Raw genomic sequence first — 22,720 nt, forward strand, 5'->3', positions numbered from 1 at the left:
ATCCCAAGTGAGAGACGTACGTAGTTATAAATATATGTTTATATATGGTCAGTATAGATAAAGGATCGATCTGATAATTGGGCGTGTTCTCTGGTGTTCGCGATGTATGATGCGTGCGGCGTGAGGGGTGGCGGAGCGGCGGGGCCGGGAGACATAGAACAGGTTTGCTTCTAGAATCTAGACTCTCTAGAAGCCCCACGAGCTGTTTGTCTTAGCGTAACTTTAAATGTTTGACCAATCGCCTAAATTTTCCCAAAGTAGAAAATTACATAATAATGATTGTTATACAAAGAACTAAACCTATATTTTTTTATTTAGCTAAAACTGTCGTTAAGGTATATCTAAATTTCGTGTTCAACAAAGAGGAGTTTAGAAGTCCTAGCTGTAATTTAGTACACTAGTAGACATTGATGTACTTTTTTAATATTAATCAATATTTTCTACACGGAAATCGATAATGCAAACCTGCGTTCGGCTTGAATTCATGTAATATTTTTTGCGTCAACGTATTACCTGATTCGGCCTCACCTAGTATATTAAATTTGTATATTGTTATATATAAGCATTAAGCATCACTTTTGTCAACTTTATTTTGCTGTATTTTTGCGAGAATTGTACTGTAAAATTTAAATCTGTGATCGGGAACTACTTTTTATTAATTGAAAATCACATATTGAGGTGCTTCAGTCCAATACCAATTCACTAATCTTGTGAAACTTCTGATGGCAGATTTAAATTTATAGTTAACGAACCTGCAATTAAGTAGTTGTTAAGACTGTTACTGTACCCTTACTGGGCATGTGCGGCTCACGACCACTTGGGCGCTCTCGAGTAACGAGCTTGGGAACCTGAAGGATACGGAAAACTATCTTCGTTGAAGCGCGTCTTGTAGAGATAAACCACTTTTGAAATACGCGCTCCTCCAGAACAAGTATCGACTTTTGTTGTGTTTGTGTCTATTAGATACTTTAAAGTACATAAGGTGCTACTTTACCGCACTAGTGCGATAATTAGCTCATTACGCAACTACGTTGAAAATTTAAAGGGCCATATGTACTGTAAAACGTTGTACGAAACATGTGCGAATAGGAAATTCGCAACTTGTGTCGACTTAAAACACTCCCTTCGGTCGTGTTTTAATTTACGTCGCCACTCGTTGCGGATTTTCTATTTTTCGCACTTGTATCGTAATGTACCTACTATTAGATGTGAGCGTAGAAGCTCTGGAGGGACGCATATTTGTATGTGGATTAATTTTGGCATTATACTAGTCTACGTATGTATAGAGAGATCTGAGTAATACTTTTGAAATCCTCGTATTGAGATATTTTTAGGTATTAAAATGTCGCAACTTGATACCGGTATCAGGCTTAAGTACGTAGGTTCACGTGTTAACTTTATATAGTACCTACTTTGTAAAATATTTTCTTTATGAAGATTTTATTTACCTCTAAGCCGGTTTTCGAACTTTTTTTGATGCCGGTGCCATATTTTTTGTATTGTTTTTAATATTAAAAATGTTTTAATTCTTAATTAGATTTTAAGCGTGACATGATTCTAAATATATTAAATGTGAGATGACATTGATGTTGCATTATGAGTTCGAAATCGTTTGAAACCAAAGTACCTACCTACGGCACAAAACTTTGCATTTATATTTTAACTTCAATTAATATTATGTTGTAACATTTTATTACTTAATAACTATTACCTATTAAATGTAAAGCAGACATCACACTGATATGTTATATTAAAAAAAATACAAAGTTATTTCATGATATTATTAAATTTTTGCCTAAGTAATATTTACGTATAATATTTGGTTATAGACACATAACATAATATATGGAGGTAGATATATTTCATACATTTTTGTCACTAAGACAGACGGATAAGTACATTAATTAACTAACACATTTGTCGTATGTCTGTAATACCTCACTACGATGTTCTTTGTTTCAGTGTGATGTAATGAAATAATGTATGCTTAAAAAACAGATAGAAATATTCAAAAATATTTCAAAAGTATATGAAGGCACTTTGAGTGGCAATGGCACAATAGAGATCGAGTTATGTTTGGTGTGGATAAAAATAACAAAAACTATGTGTAAAGTGGTTTTTATTCGTGTATATTCATTAAAAATTGAAGATGACGTAGGTATTTGATTTATTTACTGTCTAGTCCCCAGCCCGCGACTTTATCCACGTCAGAGGTATCGAACCCCTCCCTATCCGGCCCGCAGGACGAAAGCGGGAGAACCAAAGACCGCGACAGCGGCAGCAGCCAAAACATGCAAACCCACGTGAATTTAGAAAGAGCCGTGTGAACCTATCTTATAGGTAGTCAAAAAACTCGTGACCCCTTATAACACTTTTGTTGTAGACGGCGCTTCTTGTAGGGCCACACTTTACAGACTACAGTGCGTTTGGTTTAATGGCGTGTATCCCTGTTACCATATTTCCTTTTCCCATATTTTCCAACTTAAAAAAAAAACAACTGTATGTAATAGTTATACATTTATTTAACGACATGCACAAATGGTTACGCTATTAGTACGACTTAGAAATAAATCACTTTCCTTTGACATGCAAAAATAAACAGAATGCCATTGTAGGTAATGATACTAATAAAAAGTTAATTTAATAGGTAGACCTACTTTAAATTTAACTATACAGCTATCATATATTCTGCCTATCAACGAAGCCGCATTAATTAGGTACCTAACTTATCTTAAAATACGAATTCACATTAGCAATTTATTTGTTTCATGATACTTAGTATTAAATAGGTATTATTTGCCTATTATGTACCTAATTGGAATGAGACTAAAACTGGGCGTATCTAGTGATGTTTGTGCTACGTCATCTTCGAGATCCGATTTATTATGGCAAGTACCTGGAAATTAAAGAGGATATTAATTATTACATGAAGTTAGATAAGTAGATTCTTAAAAAAAACTTAATCGCTTTTAGTTCCTGTTCAAGAACTTTCAGTTTTTTTTATGCTGTTGGGCCTATTGCGATGGACAGATAAATAATAGCTATGAATAAATATTCTGGAATAATCTTACATAAATCGACCTACTATCCTGTCATCAATCTGCAAAGCTAATATATAGTTATGGCAACGAAGCACCCGGGTTAGTTCGAGCGTAAGCGTACCGGTGTAGCTAAGCAATAAAAAAGTACAGTCGATGTCATTAACGGATCCAACACCTACACTTCACCAAAATTCCAGAGGCTTGATCAGCATAATTTAAGTAAGTAAATACTTAAACCTCTAAAAGTAACATTGGAATATCGACCAAATAAAATGTAATTTGTTATGGTTTTTTCATTAAACCTGAAATGTTTTTTATTTGGTGGAATAAATACTAAGGTTCATGTTACATCACCTACCATGTCTCTGATAGAATGTACCTATAGGTATATGTTCCAATTGAATGGATCCAAGATTTAACGAGTTTGTTTCATGTAGGACCAATCAGATACTGTTCGAGGAATGTTTTATTTATAAACATGAACCTCATAATAAATTCGCATTTTGGAACTAATTAAGTTCTTTCGTAATGCACGTCAAGCATTTGTTCTGTAGCCGTAATTAAGCGTTAGATATTGATCATTAGTAACATATATGTATACTTATACAGACTTAGCGGTGGACAATTAGGGGGAAAGCGAATTTTAATAATCCATGAATGACCATTATCCGTGTCTTATTATTTTGAACATAGGTAATTACTTCGAAGTTTTTTTTGTTGGTTTATATAGGTAAATGTTGTACAAGACTTAATTTCATTACCTAACCAAGGGGCTTTAGCTAAATCACCCCAGAATGCTGAAACTTAAGCTGTTTGGCATTTAAACTTGGATGTCCACATGTCCAGAATTTTTCGAGAGGTCCGATTATCAGCCCCTGTCATGTTCCGAAACATGAAGTAGGTACCAACACGATTCGAGACAGGAAAATGTCAAGAATTTTGATAAATAAGCAGTAAGCACCAAACCTTAATGACTACGGTCCAGAGTTGGGCAAAAATTAACTTGAATAAGAATAAAAACAGAAATTTTATTCTAATTTAAATCGATTTGAATTAAAATAGTTCTTGCACTAGTTATTTTAGAATAGAATTAAGTTGAATAAACATGTGACTTTTATTTTAAATGCGGAATAAAAAACAGAATAATTATTCTAGAAGTGGGACTATTTTAAATAAGGTTTTATTCAATTAAAATGTTATTTAGAATTAAGTTAACTTTGTAGTAAAATCGGTTATATTTTGTAAGTTGATTTTCAACCTTCTATTTAAAAGTCTGATTGATTTGATATTTGTTACTTTAGTTTAGGTACAGTACCCATTAAAGAATTCCGCTATACACTGTCTATCTAGTTCTATCATCCGATCAGCGTGCTTAGCCAACATGCCAAACGTTAACGCTCCGTAGAGTTGCGTAGTCTCTCTCTATCACGAGCGATAGAGAGACAGAGATAGCGTTTCGTTGTCGTAGCGCAACCGATTGGCATGTTGGCTACGCACCCAAGGTGCCTAGCCAAGATGACAATTTTTGTTTTTAATTTAATAACCAAATCATTAGGTACAATGTGGCTGTTCTGGGAGCCTAGCCAACATGCCAATCGTTTGCACTACTACAACGAAACGGTATCTGTCTCTCTATCGCACTAATATGTAAGAGTGATCGAGACAGAAAGCGCTTTGTCGTCGGAGCGCAAAAGATTGGCAAATTGGCTAAGCCCCCTAAACAGCTAAATTGTAACCAAAGATTTGGTTATTAAAAAAAACAAAAATTGGCATCTTGGCTAGGCACCTTGGGTTTGCGCTACGAAACGAAACACTATCTCGTGTCACTCTATCGCACTAATATGTAAGAGTGATAGAGACATAAAGCGCTTCGTTGTCGGAGCGCAAGCGATTGGCATCTTGGCTAGGCCCCTAGACCAGCTAAATTGAACCTAATAATTTGGTTATTAAATTAGAAATAATACGGTTATTGAAACTATGCGACAGTCAAATTTGTAAGATTTTATTCCATAAAATAGGTATAAATTAGACAAGAGACTAACTACTATATTACATTTACCTAACTATACGTAATTAGTACCTATACGATACCCAGACTTCATTTTTATTCGTGGAATATTATTTTGAATAAAAATCATGATTATATTTATTTGATTAAGAATAAGTTATTCTCATTAAATTTTTTCTCATACGAATTATTCCCGAACAAAATTATTTGAATATTTTTGACGGGAATAAAATCGAGATGATTTTATTCCTACGAATTCTTATTCAAATAATGATTTTATTTTAATCTTGAATGCCCAACACTGCTACGGTCCTAGTAGATAACAGTAACCTTGCGCCGTATAAAATAAAAGTTTATTTCAATTAGAAGTTACAGTTTGTATTTTAAAGTAAATTATTTGTCAAAGTATGTAATTATATGTATGTTTAAGCTGATAACAAATAAATACCTACGCTAATTATTCCTTTCACCAAATTTAACCCAGTAGGTAGGTATCCCGCACAGTTAATTGGATGCGACAGTATGTAGGTACCTAAACGAAATTGCATAATTAATACTTAGGTATGCTGAAGGTACCTACATAAGTAGATATAATAAGGTATTATAAATAAAAATAACTTAGCGAATGATTCGTTTGCGTGAAAATCCTATAGTAAAATAATACGTTTGGATATTTCAATGTCTAGATGTTTGAAACTCCGTCACAAAAACTGCAGCACAGTCGATGAAATAATGTCCTGGCATACAGATATAAGTACATAGTTATAACTCTGGTATGTCTTACGAACGTGTGTTTTATGTAGGATTAAGATGTAGTAGCCTAATTCATTTCAAAGAGCTTAATTTAAATTACATTAACTTCTGAAAATATGGAAATTTTATATCCAAAGTGACAAAGTAAAATTAAGTTAATGCCACCGCCACCAACCGCCACCACGATACACACAGGTACCTACAACGGAATCCTTCAACTGACCTGCACTAGCTTATCAGCCCTCTTTCCACCAACACTCGAACAATCATGCTGTATACAAAAATTCTAGTTACTATACAAACACAGGGAGATCAAACTTCTAAACAAAACAACGTATGCAAATTGACCACTGTTTAATAATCAGATTTTCAAAACGGCCGACATGCTAATCATGCTATTGTAACAAATATCAAAGGAAAAACGTTTTATTTTTGTAGATGGAATGACGATGAAATTAATAATGTTATTAGTTATATACCTATATTTAAAAAAAAAATATGTTACTGTGGTTATGAACTCTTGTATTTGCATTTTTTGGGAATTAACCCTTCTATAAAACAATATTACGTATTTTATTAACACCAATGGTTGTCTAGTTTACCATAGGTACATATTTAAATTGTATTATGGGACTTTTCACGCGTAGTCAATAAAATAATGATTTGTTGAATATTCACCCACAGCGTAACGTCGGTCATTTTATAGGTAAGATGCTTACATACAGTAAAACTCACCCATGGTAACTAATGTCCGGCAACCGATCCGCAATCTCTAAGTTAATACAAAATATTTGTTATTTTATAATATTAATCTTTATTTACGAATATATTACTATAATGTAATAAGTAAATCTATAATTATTTCCCTTAACTTACGCGCTAACCTAGCCTTAAACTAGCAATTGATATGTTTCAGTTAAATATAACATTTTATACGTATTAGTGGACTATATCAACTATATGATAACAGAGAGTATTGTAGAGTAACTTATGTATGTACGGAAATAAGATATATGGACCAAAATATACACATATCGTTGCGCGCTCGCGGCGAACTTGCTGCGCGCTGTACGGTTACCATCAGTTTGTCACTGACATAAACGCCGTCGAGAACGTAATTTACTTTCTATACATCCCGTTTGCACTAATATGCGAGTGCGAGCGAGATGTATAGAAAGTAAATTACGTTCTCGACGGCGTTTATGTCAGTGACAAACTGATGGTAACCGTACGAGACTCGCTTTCAACTCGCTTGCAAATCGCCAGTGTGGCCCCACTCTACGTCCCGCGATATTGGGTAACGAAACGTAGAATCAAATACATAGGCACACCCGGGATTTACAGGATTAGGAATAAAAACAGTGAAAGAATATTAATCCCATTGATATCTCAGATCTTTCACACAGTTAAGTAGGAACCTACCTATGCTATGTTTGCGAAAAACATAAATGATTAATTGATTATCGTAGAACATGGATCGAGATAGTTGATGTTATCGTAGGGTCAGTTAATCGTTAATTGTAAGGGAGGGGACTGCGACAAACTTTCAGAATTTTTCGTCTGTATTCGCCTAAAGTCCCTTTATGGCGACAAGTCACGATGGAGTGAATCAGGTATTTATCGATGATAATTAATCTTGGAGAAAAGTGTGGCTGACGTCACCAACTCACCATATAATAGAATGGGCGCCCACGCCCATGAACAAGAACAATGGCGTCGTAATTTATTTGATCATCGACACCTGCAGGGTCATGACAAACAATATACTTTGCCGAGTTGAAATGGCAAACAACTGTGGATAGCTGGATACTAGTAAATAACAACCAGCAGCTTGAAAAGACAATATGCGACATGTAAGCATTTTAGATTACACGATAAGTATACCCCCAGGGTTTGTTTGGGTGCGAGAATATTTTATAGTAGCCAATAAACATCTGCGCGAGCTCTATGTATGTCGAAGACTGGCGAGAAACTGCACAGGACCGGGATCGATGGCGAGCGTCGTGTTGGAAGCCAAGACACACTGGGTCGCTGCGCCAGAGGCGTAAGTCAGTCACACACACACACACACACACACAACAACAACAGGTAACAATAGGTAAAAAAATGCAAACAATTCAACGATTTGAACATTGTATTTAAGCACACTTGGAGCTTACTACCTATTATTTAGTTTCACCTGTCCCGTTGTCTGTCTGTGTGTGGGTCTGTAATAGACGGACGGATGGCAGCCCTATCTGTAATCAAATCTTGCAAGTTAAATTTAAGGCTCCGTTAACAATTAGAGCCAAAATGTAAAATTGATAGATTTAGTCGTTGAACCTCGTCGTGCCCAGCAGTGGGACGTAATATAAAGGCTGAATTATTATTATTATTTTTTATTATTAGTCGTTGAAATTGTACTCCTTTTGTTACGTAATATCTAAATAACAAGTATTGGTTTCTATTAACACGTCTTCTCATCTTGCAGTTTAATAATAAGGTCCCGAGCGTGAGTCACCGGCAATATATGACGAGAAGGGGCAGTTTTTAAAAATTCATCAAAAAATTATAGTTATAAATTATACAAAATTATGTATAAGAACAGATTCAGGAAATGTTGTAGATTATTTAAGTATCAAAATTACGTTGAAATTAAGTCGATTTTCACGAAAAATGTTCACTTGTTTTGAAGTAATTTCTGGTGAAAATTGATTTCGTCTAACTTTCATTTACTCTTGTTCCATATCATATAACAAAAATGTAGTCTATGCAAGTTGGAGTACAGGATATGTGTAATACAAAATTACTATTTTTAGCAGTCCAAACTACGAAATTTACAAATAAGATCGACTAAATCAGTGCTTTACGCGCGTTTACCTAAACGTCCATCAGAAAAAAAATCGTTAGTCATCATCACCTACTAATTTAGTGAGTCAGTTTTCAAAAAATGATCTGTACAAATGCAAGATAAGAAGACGTGCTAATAGATACCAGTACTTGTTATTTCTATTACGTAACAAAAGGTGTACAATTTCATCGACTAAATCTATCAATTTTACCTTTTTGAGACTAAAATCGATACCGGCCTATTAACCCACTACCCGGTTTCCGATGAAGCTGAAAATTTGCTTACATATTTATGTAAGTCGGGTGACAATGCAAATGCAATATTATGGTACAATTGAGCTGATCTGACGATAAAACAACAACCAATTGTGTTTAGGATTTTTAGACTTGTCTCAATGAGTATTAGTTTCCTGTGGGAAGAAAAGTACAGTCAGCGATAAAAGCTTGTACCAAAAAAAATATTTTTTGCCAAAAACTTTTTTAATTCACAGTTTGGTAACTATTTAACACAAAGTAAAAATGCACGAAATCATTTGCGCACCCAAAACCCCGAGGTATTTGATAAGGCCAGTAGCAATTGAGACAAGTTAATATCTACCGCTATATAATAACAGAAATAGGTAATGAAGACTATCTTTTAACATGTACATACATATGTATGTATATAGGTATACATTTGAGAACAATGAAAGTAGAACAACGGAAATTCAGTCAGCTTTTATGTATAGCATTTTCATTTCATAAAGAAGAAATATAATTAGCCCTATATTGCGCTTGGTGGGACACGCACTTGGCCGATTTTTTCGATAGGTAGAGTTGGACCAAGAAAAGTCTGCAGCGATTTTGATAGCCCACGCAGTGCAAGTGTTATTTACACGTCATAAATTCATAGAAGTTGACGTTTAAAATGACACTTGCACTGCGTGGGCTATCAAAATCGCTGCAGACTTTTCTCGGTCCGACTCTAGGAACATTTCGATAACCGAATGAAAGTACAAAATACCGCCCTTCAAACAAGAGTACCTGCAACCATTGACATATGACACCGTAAGATTGTGAACCCATTAGTTTAAAATCTAACGTAGGTTAGGTTAGGTTAGATTATAATCTCCCTACCGTCAGTTTATAATGTAACTAGTGAGATTATAATATGACGAGTGTTTACAATTTTACGGTGACATATATATATATCTCATGACTAGCCTTACGGGTAATAAGAATGGAGCATGAATGGGGCCAGTACAGCGGTATGAAAACGCTGCAACGCGATTGGTTGATGAGTTTGCATCACGCCCGCGCGGCCGCGCGGTTGGTCGCAACTAGTTGCGTTAGACTACAGGATTGGCTCGAATTCGTGAGCTAGAACTAGTACCATTTTTAGTGCACATAAGGCCAGTCCTGAGATATAAGTCAATGCCTGCAACAGCACTCGTAAGGGATGATTCCTGGTCAGGTGGCGTTGATTGGAGTATTCGGAGTTATTTGGAAACCTATTAATATTAAGTGAACGGTGACGGACCCGGGACCGGTATTACTTACTCGTAGTTAGCCTAAATACAAAGTGTTGTAGGTGTTTCAAAAAGGTAATGCAAATATTCATTATAAATAATTTAGCTTTGTTATAAAACTAAAAGCATGTGATGTACGCAGAGGCTTGTTTAATGTATACAATTATGGGTTAGTATAAGAGACCGTAAGACCTCTTATTACCTAATACCTATTTATATTTTATACATTTCTCTCTATAAAAACCAGTCTTGTAACATTTTGGATCAATTATTTACACACTTATTAGCTGACCACTGTTGTACCTAGTTGTCTAAAAAGTAACGGTCATGTGTAAATTAATCTACGCATAAGCATCTACAGGGTCTTTCCTTGTAAAACAAGCGGAAGTCGCTTTTCCGTTAGTAGGTATTACAAGTTTAGGCAAACGAGCCCGGCAAGGAACCTTGAATAGAAGTGGCAATGCAATGGGTTCCTTTTTTCTGTAATGCACCATAATATGTATGCGATAGGATTTGAATTCGGATGTGCTTAAAAAACCGTCGAAATGAATGTCGAGAAACGCACGAAAGAATCCTTTGCCGTTATTCACAAACGTCTCATCATCATCATCATCATCCTGGCGTCAATCCCAGCTGTGCCCCCGCGCGGGGCGCGAGGACCCGGGGTCCGCCTTCCAACTCCTTCGTGTCCACTTTGCCCGATCTTCGGCGTCCCTGGTGGCGAGTCCGTTGGCACGCATGTCCTCCTTAACGACATCAAGCCATCGCTTCCTGGGCCGGCCTTTTCTTCCCGTACCGGGAGGAGGCGGCATGGCCAGGCATTTGTTACCCACGTAACTTGCCGGTCTGCGCGAGACGTGGCCATACCAACGAAGGCGGCACTCTTGCAGTTTGTCACCGATGTCACGGACGCCAAGACTACCCCGAATGTGGGCGTTTCGGACGCGATCCTTGCGTGAAACTCCGCACATCCACCGCAGCATCTTCATTTCCGTGACACGCAGTTCCTGCTTGTGCCGCTCTAGTAAAGGCCAAGTCTCGCTGCCGTACAAAAGGGCAGGTCTAATGATGGTCTTATAGACCTGTCCCTTCAATTTAATCGGCATTTTGGGGTCACAAATAACCCCAGTCATCTCCCGCCATTTGGCCCAGGCAGCGGATATTCGGGCTTTGACGTCGCTGTCGATGTCCCCGGTAGTGCTAAGTACAGATCCTAGGTACTTAACTTGATCCGTGCGCTTGACCATGTCCCCGCCTATGCGGACGGGTAGAGGATCTGTACTATTGCAGGCCATGTACTCTGTCTTCGCCACATTTAGTTTAAGACCGCCGTTCTCTAGTGACCCCCTCCATCTGTTCACCCGCTGGACAAGTCGGCCCTTATCAGAGTCTGTCAGCGCGATATCATCAGCATACATGAATAGCCACGGTGGCTGCTCATGGTAGTCTCGGATGCTGGCTGACAGGGCGTCTAATATCACGCTAAACAGAAACGGGCTGAGCACAGAGCCCTGATGTACTCCAACGGTGACAGAGAAGGGGTTGGTGTCACCAACAGCGGTCCTGACTATTGAATCGGAATCGCGGTACATGTCCCGGATAGTGTCAATATAGGCCTCCGGTACAGCCTTGGACCGCAGCGCCCACCAGATCATCTCACGAGGGACACAGTCAAAGGCCTTTTCCATATCCAGAAACAGGAAATGTAGAGGCGTGTTCTTTGCTCTGTATCCCTCCATGAGGATCCTCAGAGCAAATACAGGGTCCATCGTTCCGCACCCTGGCCGAAACCCATATTGACACCCCGAGACTGTACACTCCTGTCGGAGCCGAGCATCGATTATGCGCTCAAAGAGCTTCATGGTGTGAGGCATAACCTTTATACCGCGATACTTGCTACACTCCCGCACCGAGCCCTTACCTTTGAATACTGGAGTAATGATACTCAGCCTCCACTGGTTGGGTATCTTCCCGGTGAGGAGTATGCGGTTATAAATGTCCGTGAGTATGCTCACACCCCGAGAGCCCATCGACTTCCACGCCTCTATAGCGATTCCGTCGGCTCCGACAGCTTTCCGATTCTTCATGCGGCGAAGGGCCGCCTCGACTTCCTCTGGCGTTATCGGTGGCACTAGCCCTTGATTCGGAGGGAGATCCGGAGGTTGCACCTCTTTGTGCTGGTTATTCAGCAGGTTGTGGAAGTAAGAGCGCCATCTCTCCTTTACCGCGCGATCCTCGCATAGCAGGTTACCGTGAGGGTCATTTACGCAGCGGCACATGGAGATGTCCTGCGCCGCTTTGACCCTCGATCGTGCCAACTTATAAATGAACTTCTGCCCCTCAGACGACTCCAACTTATCGTACAGAGGGCGCAAGTGGTTTCGTCTGGCTCTGGCTACAGCTCGTTTAGTGGCACCTTTGGCATCCCTGTATGCCGCGTGGTCTTCTGGAGATCTGCACGCTTGCCACTTTTTAAAGAGGGCTTTTTTCTCCCTAGTCTCCCTCTGGACTGTGGCGTCCCACCACCAAGTCTCCTTGTCAAGCCTGCGACCCCCTTTAGACACTCCCAGCACCGCCTTCGCCGCCCGTGTGATGGCTGCCTGAGTTCTATCCCAGATTTGCTGTACGGAATGGCCATCCGTCACAACACTGAGGTCGTTGACAGCGGCAGCAAAGTCATGGGACTTGGTTCCTTCGAGCAGCCACCACCGGGTTTGGGGACGGCACTGCTCCTGGTATGTGCCTCGGGGCTTGACGAGCAGTTCCATCACAAGGACTCGGTGTTGGGTAGTGAGACTCTCTCCCGGTATGACTTTACAGGTGGCTACTTTGCCGATATAGTCTCTCCGAGTGAGAAAGTAATCGATCTGAGTGGCGCTCCTCCCACTCCTGTAGGTGATCAGATGCTCGGATTTCTTCTTGAAAAACGTGTTCACGACGGCTAGATCAGCAGCCGCACACGTCCGGAGAATTTCTTCCCCTTCGGGGTTACGGCTCCCGAAACCAAAACCACCGTGAACACGCCCAAACTCCTCACACTTCTCACCAACATGACCGTTCAGATCGCCACCCACAACAACACTCTGCGACAGCGGGATGCTACGCAGCAGTTCCCCGAGTTGCTCCCAGAACATCGCCTTGTCCGCATCGCTACAACCGGCCTGTGGGGCGTAGGCACTTATCAAATTGGTCACGACCCCTTCGATAAGCATCTCCACAACCATAAGGCGGTCGCTTATACGCTTTACGTCCAAAACGCTATCCCTGAACTCCTCAGAGAGCACCACCCCCACGCCGTTGTCCCCCCTCGGAGAGCCCGTGTACATCAGCTTGTATCCGTTCCCGATGTTCCGGGACCTGTGCCTTTCCATCGAGTCTCCTGCAGGAATGCCACTGCCACCCTCCGCCTGGCGAGTACGTCGGCTAGCTCGCGGGAACGCCCGGACAGCGTGCCAAGGTTCCACGTGGCAAAGCGGACCTTTCGGGCTAACGTCTTTGGCCGGGCCCGCCCTTGGCCCGGTAGCCCTCGCCCACTTATCGCAGGGGTAGGGCGATCCCCCTGCGCGCCGTTATGCGGCGGCGCCCTATCCGTGGTGCGTTTTCTTCTTCGACCTTCCATTTTTGTTTGGTGTTTTGGCTTTTTACACGCGGCGACTACCATCAGACCCGCGCAACCCGGGCAGAGCCGGGGAAAGCCGTTTCGCCATAGCCTCGTCCGTCTGTCAGCAGGGGGACCGCGAGCAGGTGAGGTTGACTTGGGCCCAAAGGATGGTGGTAGGGCCCCGAAACCCCCCCACAACCCCCCATTCACAAACGTCTCACTAGCCTCAAATTCCACCAAGACATGCCTACTCGTACTCTATTCCTTTCTAAAAAGTACTACTCTCAACGGAATTCATACGGAATCTTTATGTAGGTATAATGAAATGAAATTAACATGACATTTTCTGAAAGTATTATAGATGTTGATGAATATAAGAGCTCGGTATTGATACCGTCGATACGCTATCATAGTAGGTACTCCACCCGTACCACTCTCACTGCTCGTTAATTAATGCTAATCAGTCAATGTAGGAAGTCGCCGAAGTCGAGCCATCAAAAGCAACCAATACTGACAATAATCAATGGTGAAATGAAAGGTTAACCGAACACAACTTTCGTTTTGTCAAGCGTTTGTGTTGATGTTGATGCTTTCAAACATTTGTTTGCATAAAAATGTAGTTATACATACGAGTACACCTACTTAACTACTGCACGTAAATCATGACATTTGTACGACTATTCAGCTACAGTAAAACTGTTATAGATTAAAAAAAAATCTAAGCATGTATTAGAATGACTGACTATTTGGAAGACCAAAATACTCTGTTACATACCATATACTACACTAATGCAAGTTAATTATTGGCATCAATTAGTCTAATAATTAATCCAACATTCCAGATTAGTAACATTTATAATCAAGTACCTAAATATAGTGGAATGATATTAGACATTATTGGAAAAAAAATTTGAATGTCAGTTAAGTATATAATTTTCTTAGCAGTAGAAATGAGCCCTTTTATAAAGAATTGATCGTATTTTATATGTGAATTCGCACTGAAAGAATCAAAAAGTACATACGTACACTCATTTAATAAGCAATAAGTACGTAAGCACGAATTAGTCAGTGCTTAAATGGTGGTACTTTTGTGAAAGTATTCAGAGGGCCTACCGCGAACCAGGAACGAAGTTTTGCCTCTTTTTCACACTTACGTAGTGCTTACGTACGAATTTACAAGTGCGACAAAGGAGCAAAACATCTTTCGCGGTAGGTTCTCAGAGAAGTTTTATTAACGGGTCTTACCTTATGAGAAGTAAATAAAAAAAAATAAGGAAAGAATTGAGAAGTTCCAAGCTCTAAAGTAAAATGTGACCAATTAAAATGCATTTTTAGTGAAGTTAGTGATGCTGATGGTAACTTACTGCACTGTTAACACTCAGGACAATAAATGATCTGCGCAAATCTAAATGTGGTTATAGCTGAAACAGTAATTAATAAGTCAGAGGTATGTAAGTAGTTTTACAAAAACACGTGACATAATGCAACATGCCGTGTGACATAATAGGTAACATGGATGATGGTTGGTGTCAAAGCAATAGTTCAATCACCATTATCATGTTTATGTGAAAACATAACACACAACCAGTCACAAGTGATGACAAGTGTCATTCACTAACTTGATAACAATATTATTAAAAAACAAGTAACTAATATAATACCTAGTCATTGTGTTATAATATAAACTTTACCCCTTCCATGCCTGTATGCACGTTTTCTGTAAAAATGCTTAGTAAGGAAAAATTTTACTACTAGAATAAGAAGAATAAAAGATAATATGTACAGGAGGCTTAGCATTCCAAGGTCCAGGTTGGAGAACGGGCTCGGCGCAGCAAGGGCCGACCTCCTGGCGATGTCCTTGATGTTGCCAGAGCTGTACACCGACTGCAGGTACTGGTACACCGCAGGCAGGTTCCAGGCGCCACGTGCGAGCCGGCACTCACGACACTTGCTTACACTTGGGAACTGTATTTTGGGATGCTCAGGGTCCTCAGTGACATCACCGGCCAATCTCAAATTCACTTCATTATGGGAAATCCACAACCACAAAACAGCTTTCTCATTTTCTTTCATATCAAATAATTTATTCCTGGCTGCCATGGCTTGAAAATGCTGTGCACATTCTGTGCATCCAAAGAAATGTTTTACATAACCATAAAGAGCTTGCAGTACCTTGGGTCCCTCCTTGCCAGGCCTGAGGGCAGCATTGACAGTGAGCGTGTGGAACAAGGTCCACAGCCCACAAGTGTAGCCGCGGTATGTTGATTGGCTGCCGCGACAGCCGACATATTCCAAGTTAGTAATGTACACGGGTGCATGGACTGTTTCCAAATTCTTCACCATTTCAAATATATCTGCACCATCCCATTCAGTTCTAGTTGCAAGTTTGTTCCTCAAGTCCTGAATGTATTCCTGCAGATTACCTCTGAAGGGAAATGAACTGAGCAATACATCCAAATAATTTAACAGAGCTTGTAGCGGCTCTCCACTCAATATTTTGTGTCTCGTAATTTCTGTGTGTAAAGATGTTTTAATTGTTTTCTCTAAGTCACTATAGTAGACTGTGTCAGAGCTGTCATGTATGATTTGGTTGGCATTACGGTCCAGATCAACATTATTGGTATGTGTCTTGTGAATTGGAAGAACATAATTTTTAGATAGTAAAAATGTATTGACAGCCTTCAATAAATTAGCTTTAGTAGGATTTTTAGGTGTTAGAGGGGTAACTTCTAATGTATTAGTTCTTACTGCAACGAGACCTGGGAAATGAGTTACTCCTGCCAGTCTAACCAGCTCACTGGTATCATACACTCTCTTCACTCTGATACTGCTGTAGTCATTTACATCCAGAGCCAGCTCGGACCCAACAGTACTGTTCTCAGACTCAAACACTAAGAATGTGTATATGATAGAGTTTGGCACATCAGAAAGGGCTGTAGTGAAACTGGAGTATGAGGCTATGCTGAGAGTAGGAGCAAAAGATAAACGTCCCGTTGCTTGCTCCAGCTGCATTTTGTGTACAATTTCAGATTTAAGTTTTTCAGCTGTATCAATGGCATTTAGCTTCTCACCAACATTAGCATTGCCCTTAATATAATTTTCATGAATATATCGAAGGGACGGATACGCCGTGATCTCAAATTGCCTGCATATTTCATTGTTCTCCTCCTCAGAACAATCTATAACTGCTAATTTAAATATGTTTTCCCAAGGTTGTATCTCGGCAGCCAAACTTTTGTACTTTGGCGAGAAAGCTCTACAATGCCCGCAATAACTATTATAGAACTGCACTACTTGCGCTCTGTTTTGGCCGTACACTTTTCTTTCGAAGTTACGTTGAGTTAGTATAACAACTTTGTCCGACTTACGATACAGGCCCTGCTCTTCCACATCGTCGTCATTAGCGATAACTGCACCACTCACTAAACCTACGAAAACAGCGAAATATACGACAAGTAATTGCCTGATGTTCATTTTGACTTCCTATATTTGCACTAAAAAGTCAATAAACATAATTGTCCGGCAAGTAACCGATACCAGCCGAGCCGGCAAGCAACTAAGCTCTCCGTAAATGAAATGTCCTATTTCATAGGCTTCATCTGTGCAAATTTAAATACGTCATGGTTCGATTTAGGTACAGGAAAGGAAAATGTTCAGCGCTTTCGACGGTCAATTCGTCAAGCAAGAGCAAGGCGAAACTTCGTTTAGTTTGATTACGTCAAACGTCAAACTGCACTGACATACTTTTTTTAAACATGATTGGCCTAGATACAAGCAAATGTATACTTGGTCAAACAGATCTTGACAGTAGAAAAAGGCGGCAAATTTGAAAAATGTAGGCGCGAAGGGATATCGTCCCATAGAAAATTTGAATTTCGCGCCTTTTTTTACTGACAAGATTTGATTGACCAGCTTTAGTTATTATTATTTTATTAATGTTGAGCAAAGAATACAATCCAAGAGGACGACCAGTGACCACACTGACCACCAAACGACCACCCTTAATAGGCAGATTAGACTCTCGCGCGAGCCACGAGACGAGCCGCGAGCCGCGCCACGAGACGCGAGTGTAAACTGGGGGTTAGACTCTCGCGCGAGCCACGAGACGCGAGTCCACCGCTTACACTCGCGTTCAGCTTGTCATTCGATTATAAACCTTATGCCGTGCCGGTTAGTGTTTAAATTATATTAGCTCGACGAGCTTGCGAGCCACGAGACGAGCTGCGAGCCCACCGCTTACACTCGCGTCTCGTGGCGCGGCTCGCGGCTCGTCTCGTGGCTCTCGCGAGAGTCTAATTCGCTTATAAGCGGTGGGCTCGCGGCTCGTCTCGTGGCTCGCAAGCTCGTCGAGCTAATATAATTTAAACACTAACGTCACGGCATAAGGTTTATAACCGAATGACAAGCCGAACGCGAGGGTAAGCGGTGGACTCGCGTCTCGTGGCGCGGCTCGCGACTCGTCTCGTGGCTCGCGCGAGAGTCTAAATTTCTACCTATTTCACTCGCGTCTCGTGGCGCGGCTCGCGGCTCGTCTCGTGGCTCGCGCGAGAGTCTAAATAGGCGGATTGACATATTATATCATTCTTTCCATATTCCATTCACTCATTTGCTTATTTTAATTATTTTATTTCACATGTTGCGGTTTATATACTTGCGCGTAAGGGTAATGTAATTTTTACTTTTTAGTTTCTACTGTTTGCAGAATTTATGTGCTAGAGGTAAGGAAAACAGTAAGTACAATACGGATTTAAACACCAGCATAATACACTAAATAACTGTATTAAGTCAACTTCCCAGTTCGGCATGTATAATATTTTTATTGCACTATTTCGTTACCCGCTGCCTTCTTATATAATTTTTATGCACATTATATCTGACCGATGAATGTTTATCGATAAAATAATAATACCTAAATCTTAATACGATATCAAACATCTCCCGAGTATGTTGTGATGCAAATTTCGCAGTTTTATACTGTTGAAATACTGTGAAGTCTGCAGGTTTTTAATGGTAACGTTATGAATTACAGAATACAAGCCACATTTAAGATGTCCAGTAGAAATGTACGTAAAGTATTTGGTGATAACCGTCTGCCAGAGCCCTGTGATGATTCCGATGATGATTACGAACCTCTATATGCAAAGAATACAGCTTCTAAGTTCACTTATGAAGGGGTGAGTACATAATAAGTGAAGTAAAATATTTATAAAATCATGTAGGTACCTTACTGGATTTAAATGAATATTGTGTTCCTGTCTTCTGAAGCGCAGCTTTCTTGTTGTTATTCTGTCCCATTAGCCAGGCAACAATAAAGACAGTTTGTTAGAAGAACTTGTACCAAATTTGTTTTATGTGGAAAAGCAAAAATACTGCAAAAATGTATGTTTGGTTAATTCTAATGTCATAAAACCTGGAATGACATGACAAGATAGAGTTGATTCATCCATGTATACATTTTAGGGACTGGTCTTTTTTTCAAGGTTTTACTGTTGTTTATGTGATTTAATGGTATTCGTTTTACATAACTAATGTTACGGCTAACCCTATCAGTTATAAATATATAGTTATAATTCATTGCAAAGCGAGAAACATTATTGCACAATGTTAACCCATATATATAGCCCTTGCCTAGGTATCAGACTAAACAATGCAAAGCCATATTTTGTGGTAATTAAGCCAAGCCAAGTGATTAAGTTTGAGGTTTAAAAAGACTTGATGATAAATATGGTTTACGCTGTATATGCAACCAATGTAGTATAATATGTTTAGATATATTTCCCTGTTCCTTAGTTTTGTTCTACCTTGTATGGTACCTACATAAGATGTATCATAGAGAAAAAAATACATAGAGTGCTCACTCCATACATCAGTTTTAGTACCAAAAAGACTATTAGCATCTAGCATCGAGTAGCGGAACTATCAGTACTGCTACATCTATTGTCAAATAGCAGTACTGATAGTTCCGCTACTCGATGCTAGATGTAGACACTGAAATTAATAGTCTGAACTGATGTATGGAGTGAGCACTCTTGTCTTACTATATTTCTCTATGGATGTATCCTATAATATGTATTTTTTTTATGGTATATTGTTTTGATTTATTTCTGCCCTAGACTTCTTTTATTGCATGTGAAACACCTAATACTGACATTACATAAATTTATTAATTTCCGCTACCTAAAGGTTGTCTGGAACTTTTTAGCAATAGGACCATGTGTTGTTTAACCTCTTATTTTCAGTATTCTTTGTATTGTTTTCTGTAATGAGGTGTGCAATAATAGTTATTTATGATAGAAGTGCGGAAAAGAGGAAATTTTTAAATCAACACAAGTTGCGAATTACCTATTTGTATTGTACAACGTTTTACAGTACATATGTCGGCAGATTTTATTTTATTTTACTGTATGTTTAAATACCCTCCATGTTATTAGTGCTTTCGCTAATTTCATGCAAAATAAATGTATTTGTGTAGTTTTAAGTTCTCATATAAGTGAATGTCAAATTCTTAATGAGAATAAAGAATCTTAAACCTAAAAACCTAATATTGTACCTGCGTGTCATATCAGTGTCTAACATATTGATACTTCCATTTTGTAATCAACTAGACTACGATTTTAAACCTATCCCAACTTCAGAAACTTTTTAATTTTTTTTATTACTTTCATCTGCCATCGGCTTTCATAGCCATAATCAGATTGTATGTATCTATACATTTCTTTTTTCAAGGTGGTGGTCCATTAACCACCATTCCTTTTATGTGAAGAGAGGGGGTGAGTTATTCTCTCTGGTCTAGTTCCAAGATCTGCCACCTTTTGAGTCTTGTGATGTTATTGGTGTTGTTTAATAGGTCTCTGGCAAGTTCGTTCTCATGATTTGTTAGCCTTTCTTTATATTTTATTCTTCAAGATATTGTTCTGAGAACAATATTCTGGAATCTTTGAAGGATCTCAAGGTTAGAGTTGCTGGCTGATCCCCAGAGTTGTATAACATACGTCCAGATAGGTTTTATGATGCATTTGTATACCAAAAGTTTGTTGCTTAGTGTCACAGGGGACTGTCTTCCTATTAGCCATAGTAAGCGCTTAAATTGTATGTTGGCTTCATTTTTCTTTGCTTTGAACTTCAGAAACTGACTGGCATTAGGTATTATTAAAGCATTTGGCTAATTGTAAGATTTTGAATGTTGTGCAATCAAACTTAAAGAAATAAATAAAACTGGTGGATTGATTGACAATAGACAGACAACAGATATAATAAAGTCTGCCTTCCATTTGTATTTTCGTGTATTGTGCAATAAAGTTGATATAAATAAAACTAAAACCAACCATTTTCTTTTGACAGCTTGAGTTGAGCTCTCACTCTGAAAAAGAGCAGGAGCCCTCAGAATCGGAATCAGTTGAAGAGGTTGAACCCCAGCCAGAAACAAGCAAGAAGAAAAATAAACGAAAAAAGAAAAAACTAAAGAAAGCTAAAGAGGCAGTTGAAGATGGAGAGGTCCGTATTTTTTATTACATTATAGCAAACATGATTGGTGAAACACTTGCAACATTAATTTGGTTAGTCAAAAAACATGGTAGCTTTTGTAAGACATTCCATATACATAGTTACTATAATTTGGTTAATCAAAAAACATGGTAGCTTTTGTAAGATATCCCATATACATAGTTAGGTACTATGTATTTAAAATTTACTAGTTTCCACATGAATGTACCTATTTTTAATGCGTCTATCAAATGAATAAACAATTGTTTGCGATTTGGGAAATGAAAAGTTCTCTGTGGAAGGGGTGGAGCCAGGGCCGTCTTAAACTATGCTGGGGCCCCTGGGCACATAAGAATTTGGAGCCCTTTTGGAAAGTAAAGTAAGCTAATTAAACTAACATTTTTTTTTTACCTTTAGTTGAGCCTTTTCAATGAAGTGAACTTTTGTGAAACTATATTAAATCGTTTCGTATATATTATAGGTCTATTTACCACTTTTCTCAAGTGATTTAAAGAAGTTGCATGGTGATTTTCTAGTAGAAGGTAGCTGCATTTTGGGTCTGAAACTAGTTTATGTATGTAGTTACATAATATACAGTACCGACCAAAACTATATCACCTTCGGGTTTTTACGGCAAACCTTGAAAATTTTTGGCAGTAGAAGCATGATGGTGATTGGTGATATATTTTGTTCGGTACCTACTGTACATTATGGGGTCAAAAGGGGTTGTTGTTACTATGAAGTTAGTATGAGAAACGAAGACAGTGACATCGCAATAGACATACCTTCATTTGATTAATTAAAAATATGTTTTTTCCGCTGTACCTATTCCGTAAATTTGGTTTCATGATTCATGACCCCCAATTTAATGTGATAAGGAAGCTTATTCTGGTATTATTTTTAGGATGAAATAGACAAGTCCCTGAAGGAGATCAATGCGTTGATGGGCGCTCCGCCGGCCGCGGCGCCAGCCTCGTCGCAGCCGTTGCCGGCGCTGGCGCTCGTCCCCGACGTGCTGCTGGTGCAACAGAAGCACTTGAACGTCGCCAATGAAATGAGAAAAATGTTCGGAGCTGAGCCGACTGAAGAAAGAAACAAACGGTTAGTGCACTCCTCCTCTTTATTAACTTGATATACAAACGATTAGTTGCCGTTTTTAGGGTTCCGTAGCCAAATGGCAAAAAACGGAACCCTTATAGATTCGTCATGTCTGTCTGTCTGTCTGTCCGTCTGTCTGTCCGTCCGTATGTCACAGCCACTTTTCTCCGAAACTATAAGAACTATACTGTTGAAACTTGGTAAGTAGATGTATTCTGTGAACCGCATTAAGATTTTCACACAAAAATAGAAAAAAAAAAACAATAATTTTTTGGGGTTCCCCATACTGAAACTCAAAAAATTTTTTTTCATCAAACCCATACGTGTGGCGTATCTATGGATAGGTCTTCAAAAATGATATTGAGGTTTCTAATATCATTTTTTTCTAAACTGAATAGTT

At 39.1% G+C, this 22,720-nt stretch overlaps 3 protein-coding genes across 4 annotated transcripts in view; 2 read left to right on the forward strand and 1 right to left on the reverse strand.

Annotated features, from left to right (window-relative positions):
* Window positions 1-2,504: 2,504 nt before the first annotated feature.
* On the reverse strand, window positions 2,505-17,434 carry LOC134661169 (sulfhydryl oxidase 1-like). 2 transcript variants are annotated; one of them, XM_063517127.1, is made up of 3 exons: window positions 15,524-17,434; window positions 6,026-6,073; window positions 2,505-2,896 (listed from the first exon to the last, which is right to left on the reverse strand). In XM_063517127.1, exons 1-2 carry the CDS (start codon window positions 17,212-17,214, stop codon window positions 6,031-6,033), a joined length of 1,734 nt encoding a protein of 577 aa, XP_063373197.1. In that variant the 5' UTR covers window positions 17,215-17,434; the 3' UTR covers window positions 2,505-2,896; window positions 6,026-6,030. The 2 variants fall into 2 exon arrangements, with proteins under 2 accessions (XP_063373197.1, XP_063373198.1); XM_063517128.1 differs by lacking the exon at window positions 6,026-6,073 and having other exon boundaries at window positions 15,524-17,433.
* A 1,335-nt stretch (window positions 17,435-18,769) lies between these two features.
* On the forward strand, window positions 18,770-22,131 carry LOC134661813 (uncharacterized). Its single transcript, XM_063518007.1, has 4 exons — window positions 18,770-18,914; window positions 21,082-21,234; window positions 21,704-21,764; window positions 22,127-22,131. Exons 1-4 carry the CDS (start codon window positions 18,789-18,791, stop codon window positions 22,129-22,131), a joined length of 345 nt encoding a protein of 114 aa, XP_063374077.1. The 5' UTR covers window positions 18,770-18,788.
* LOC134661815 (solute carrier family 15 member 2-like) overlaps window positions 22,126-22,720 on the forward strand; it is a 30,946-nt gene continuing 30,351 nt past the window's right edge. Inside the window, exon 1 of the mRNA XM_063518009.1 lies at window positions 22,126-22,323. Coding sequence (XP_063374079.1) covers window positions 22,166-22,323 — 158 coding nt within the window. The 5' untranslated portion in view covers window positions 22,126-22,165. The remainder of the gene's footprint in view (window positions 22,324-22,720) is intronic.

This window comes from Cydia amplana, chromosome Z (assembly GCF_948474715.1).
Source record: "Cydia amplana chromosome Z, ilCydAmpl1.1, whole genome shotgun sequence".
In the NCBI taxonomy this organism is placed as follows: Eukaryota; Metazoa; Arthropoda; class Insecta; order Lepidoptera; family Tortricidae; genus Cydia; species Cydia amplana.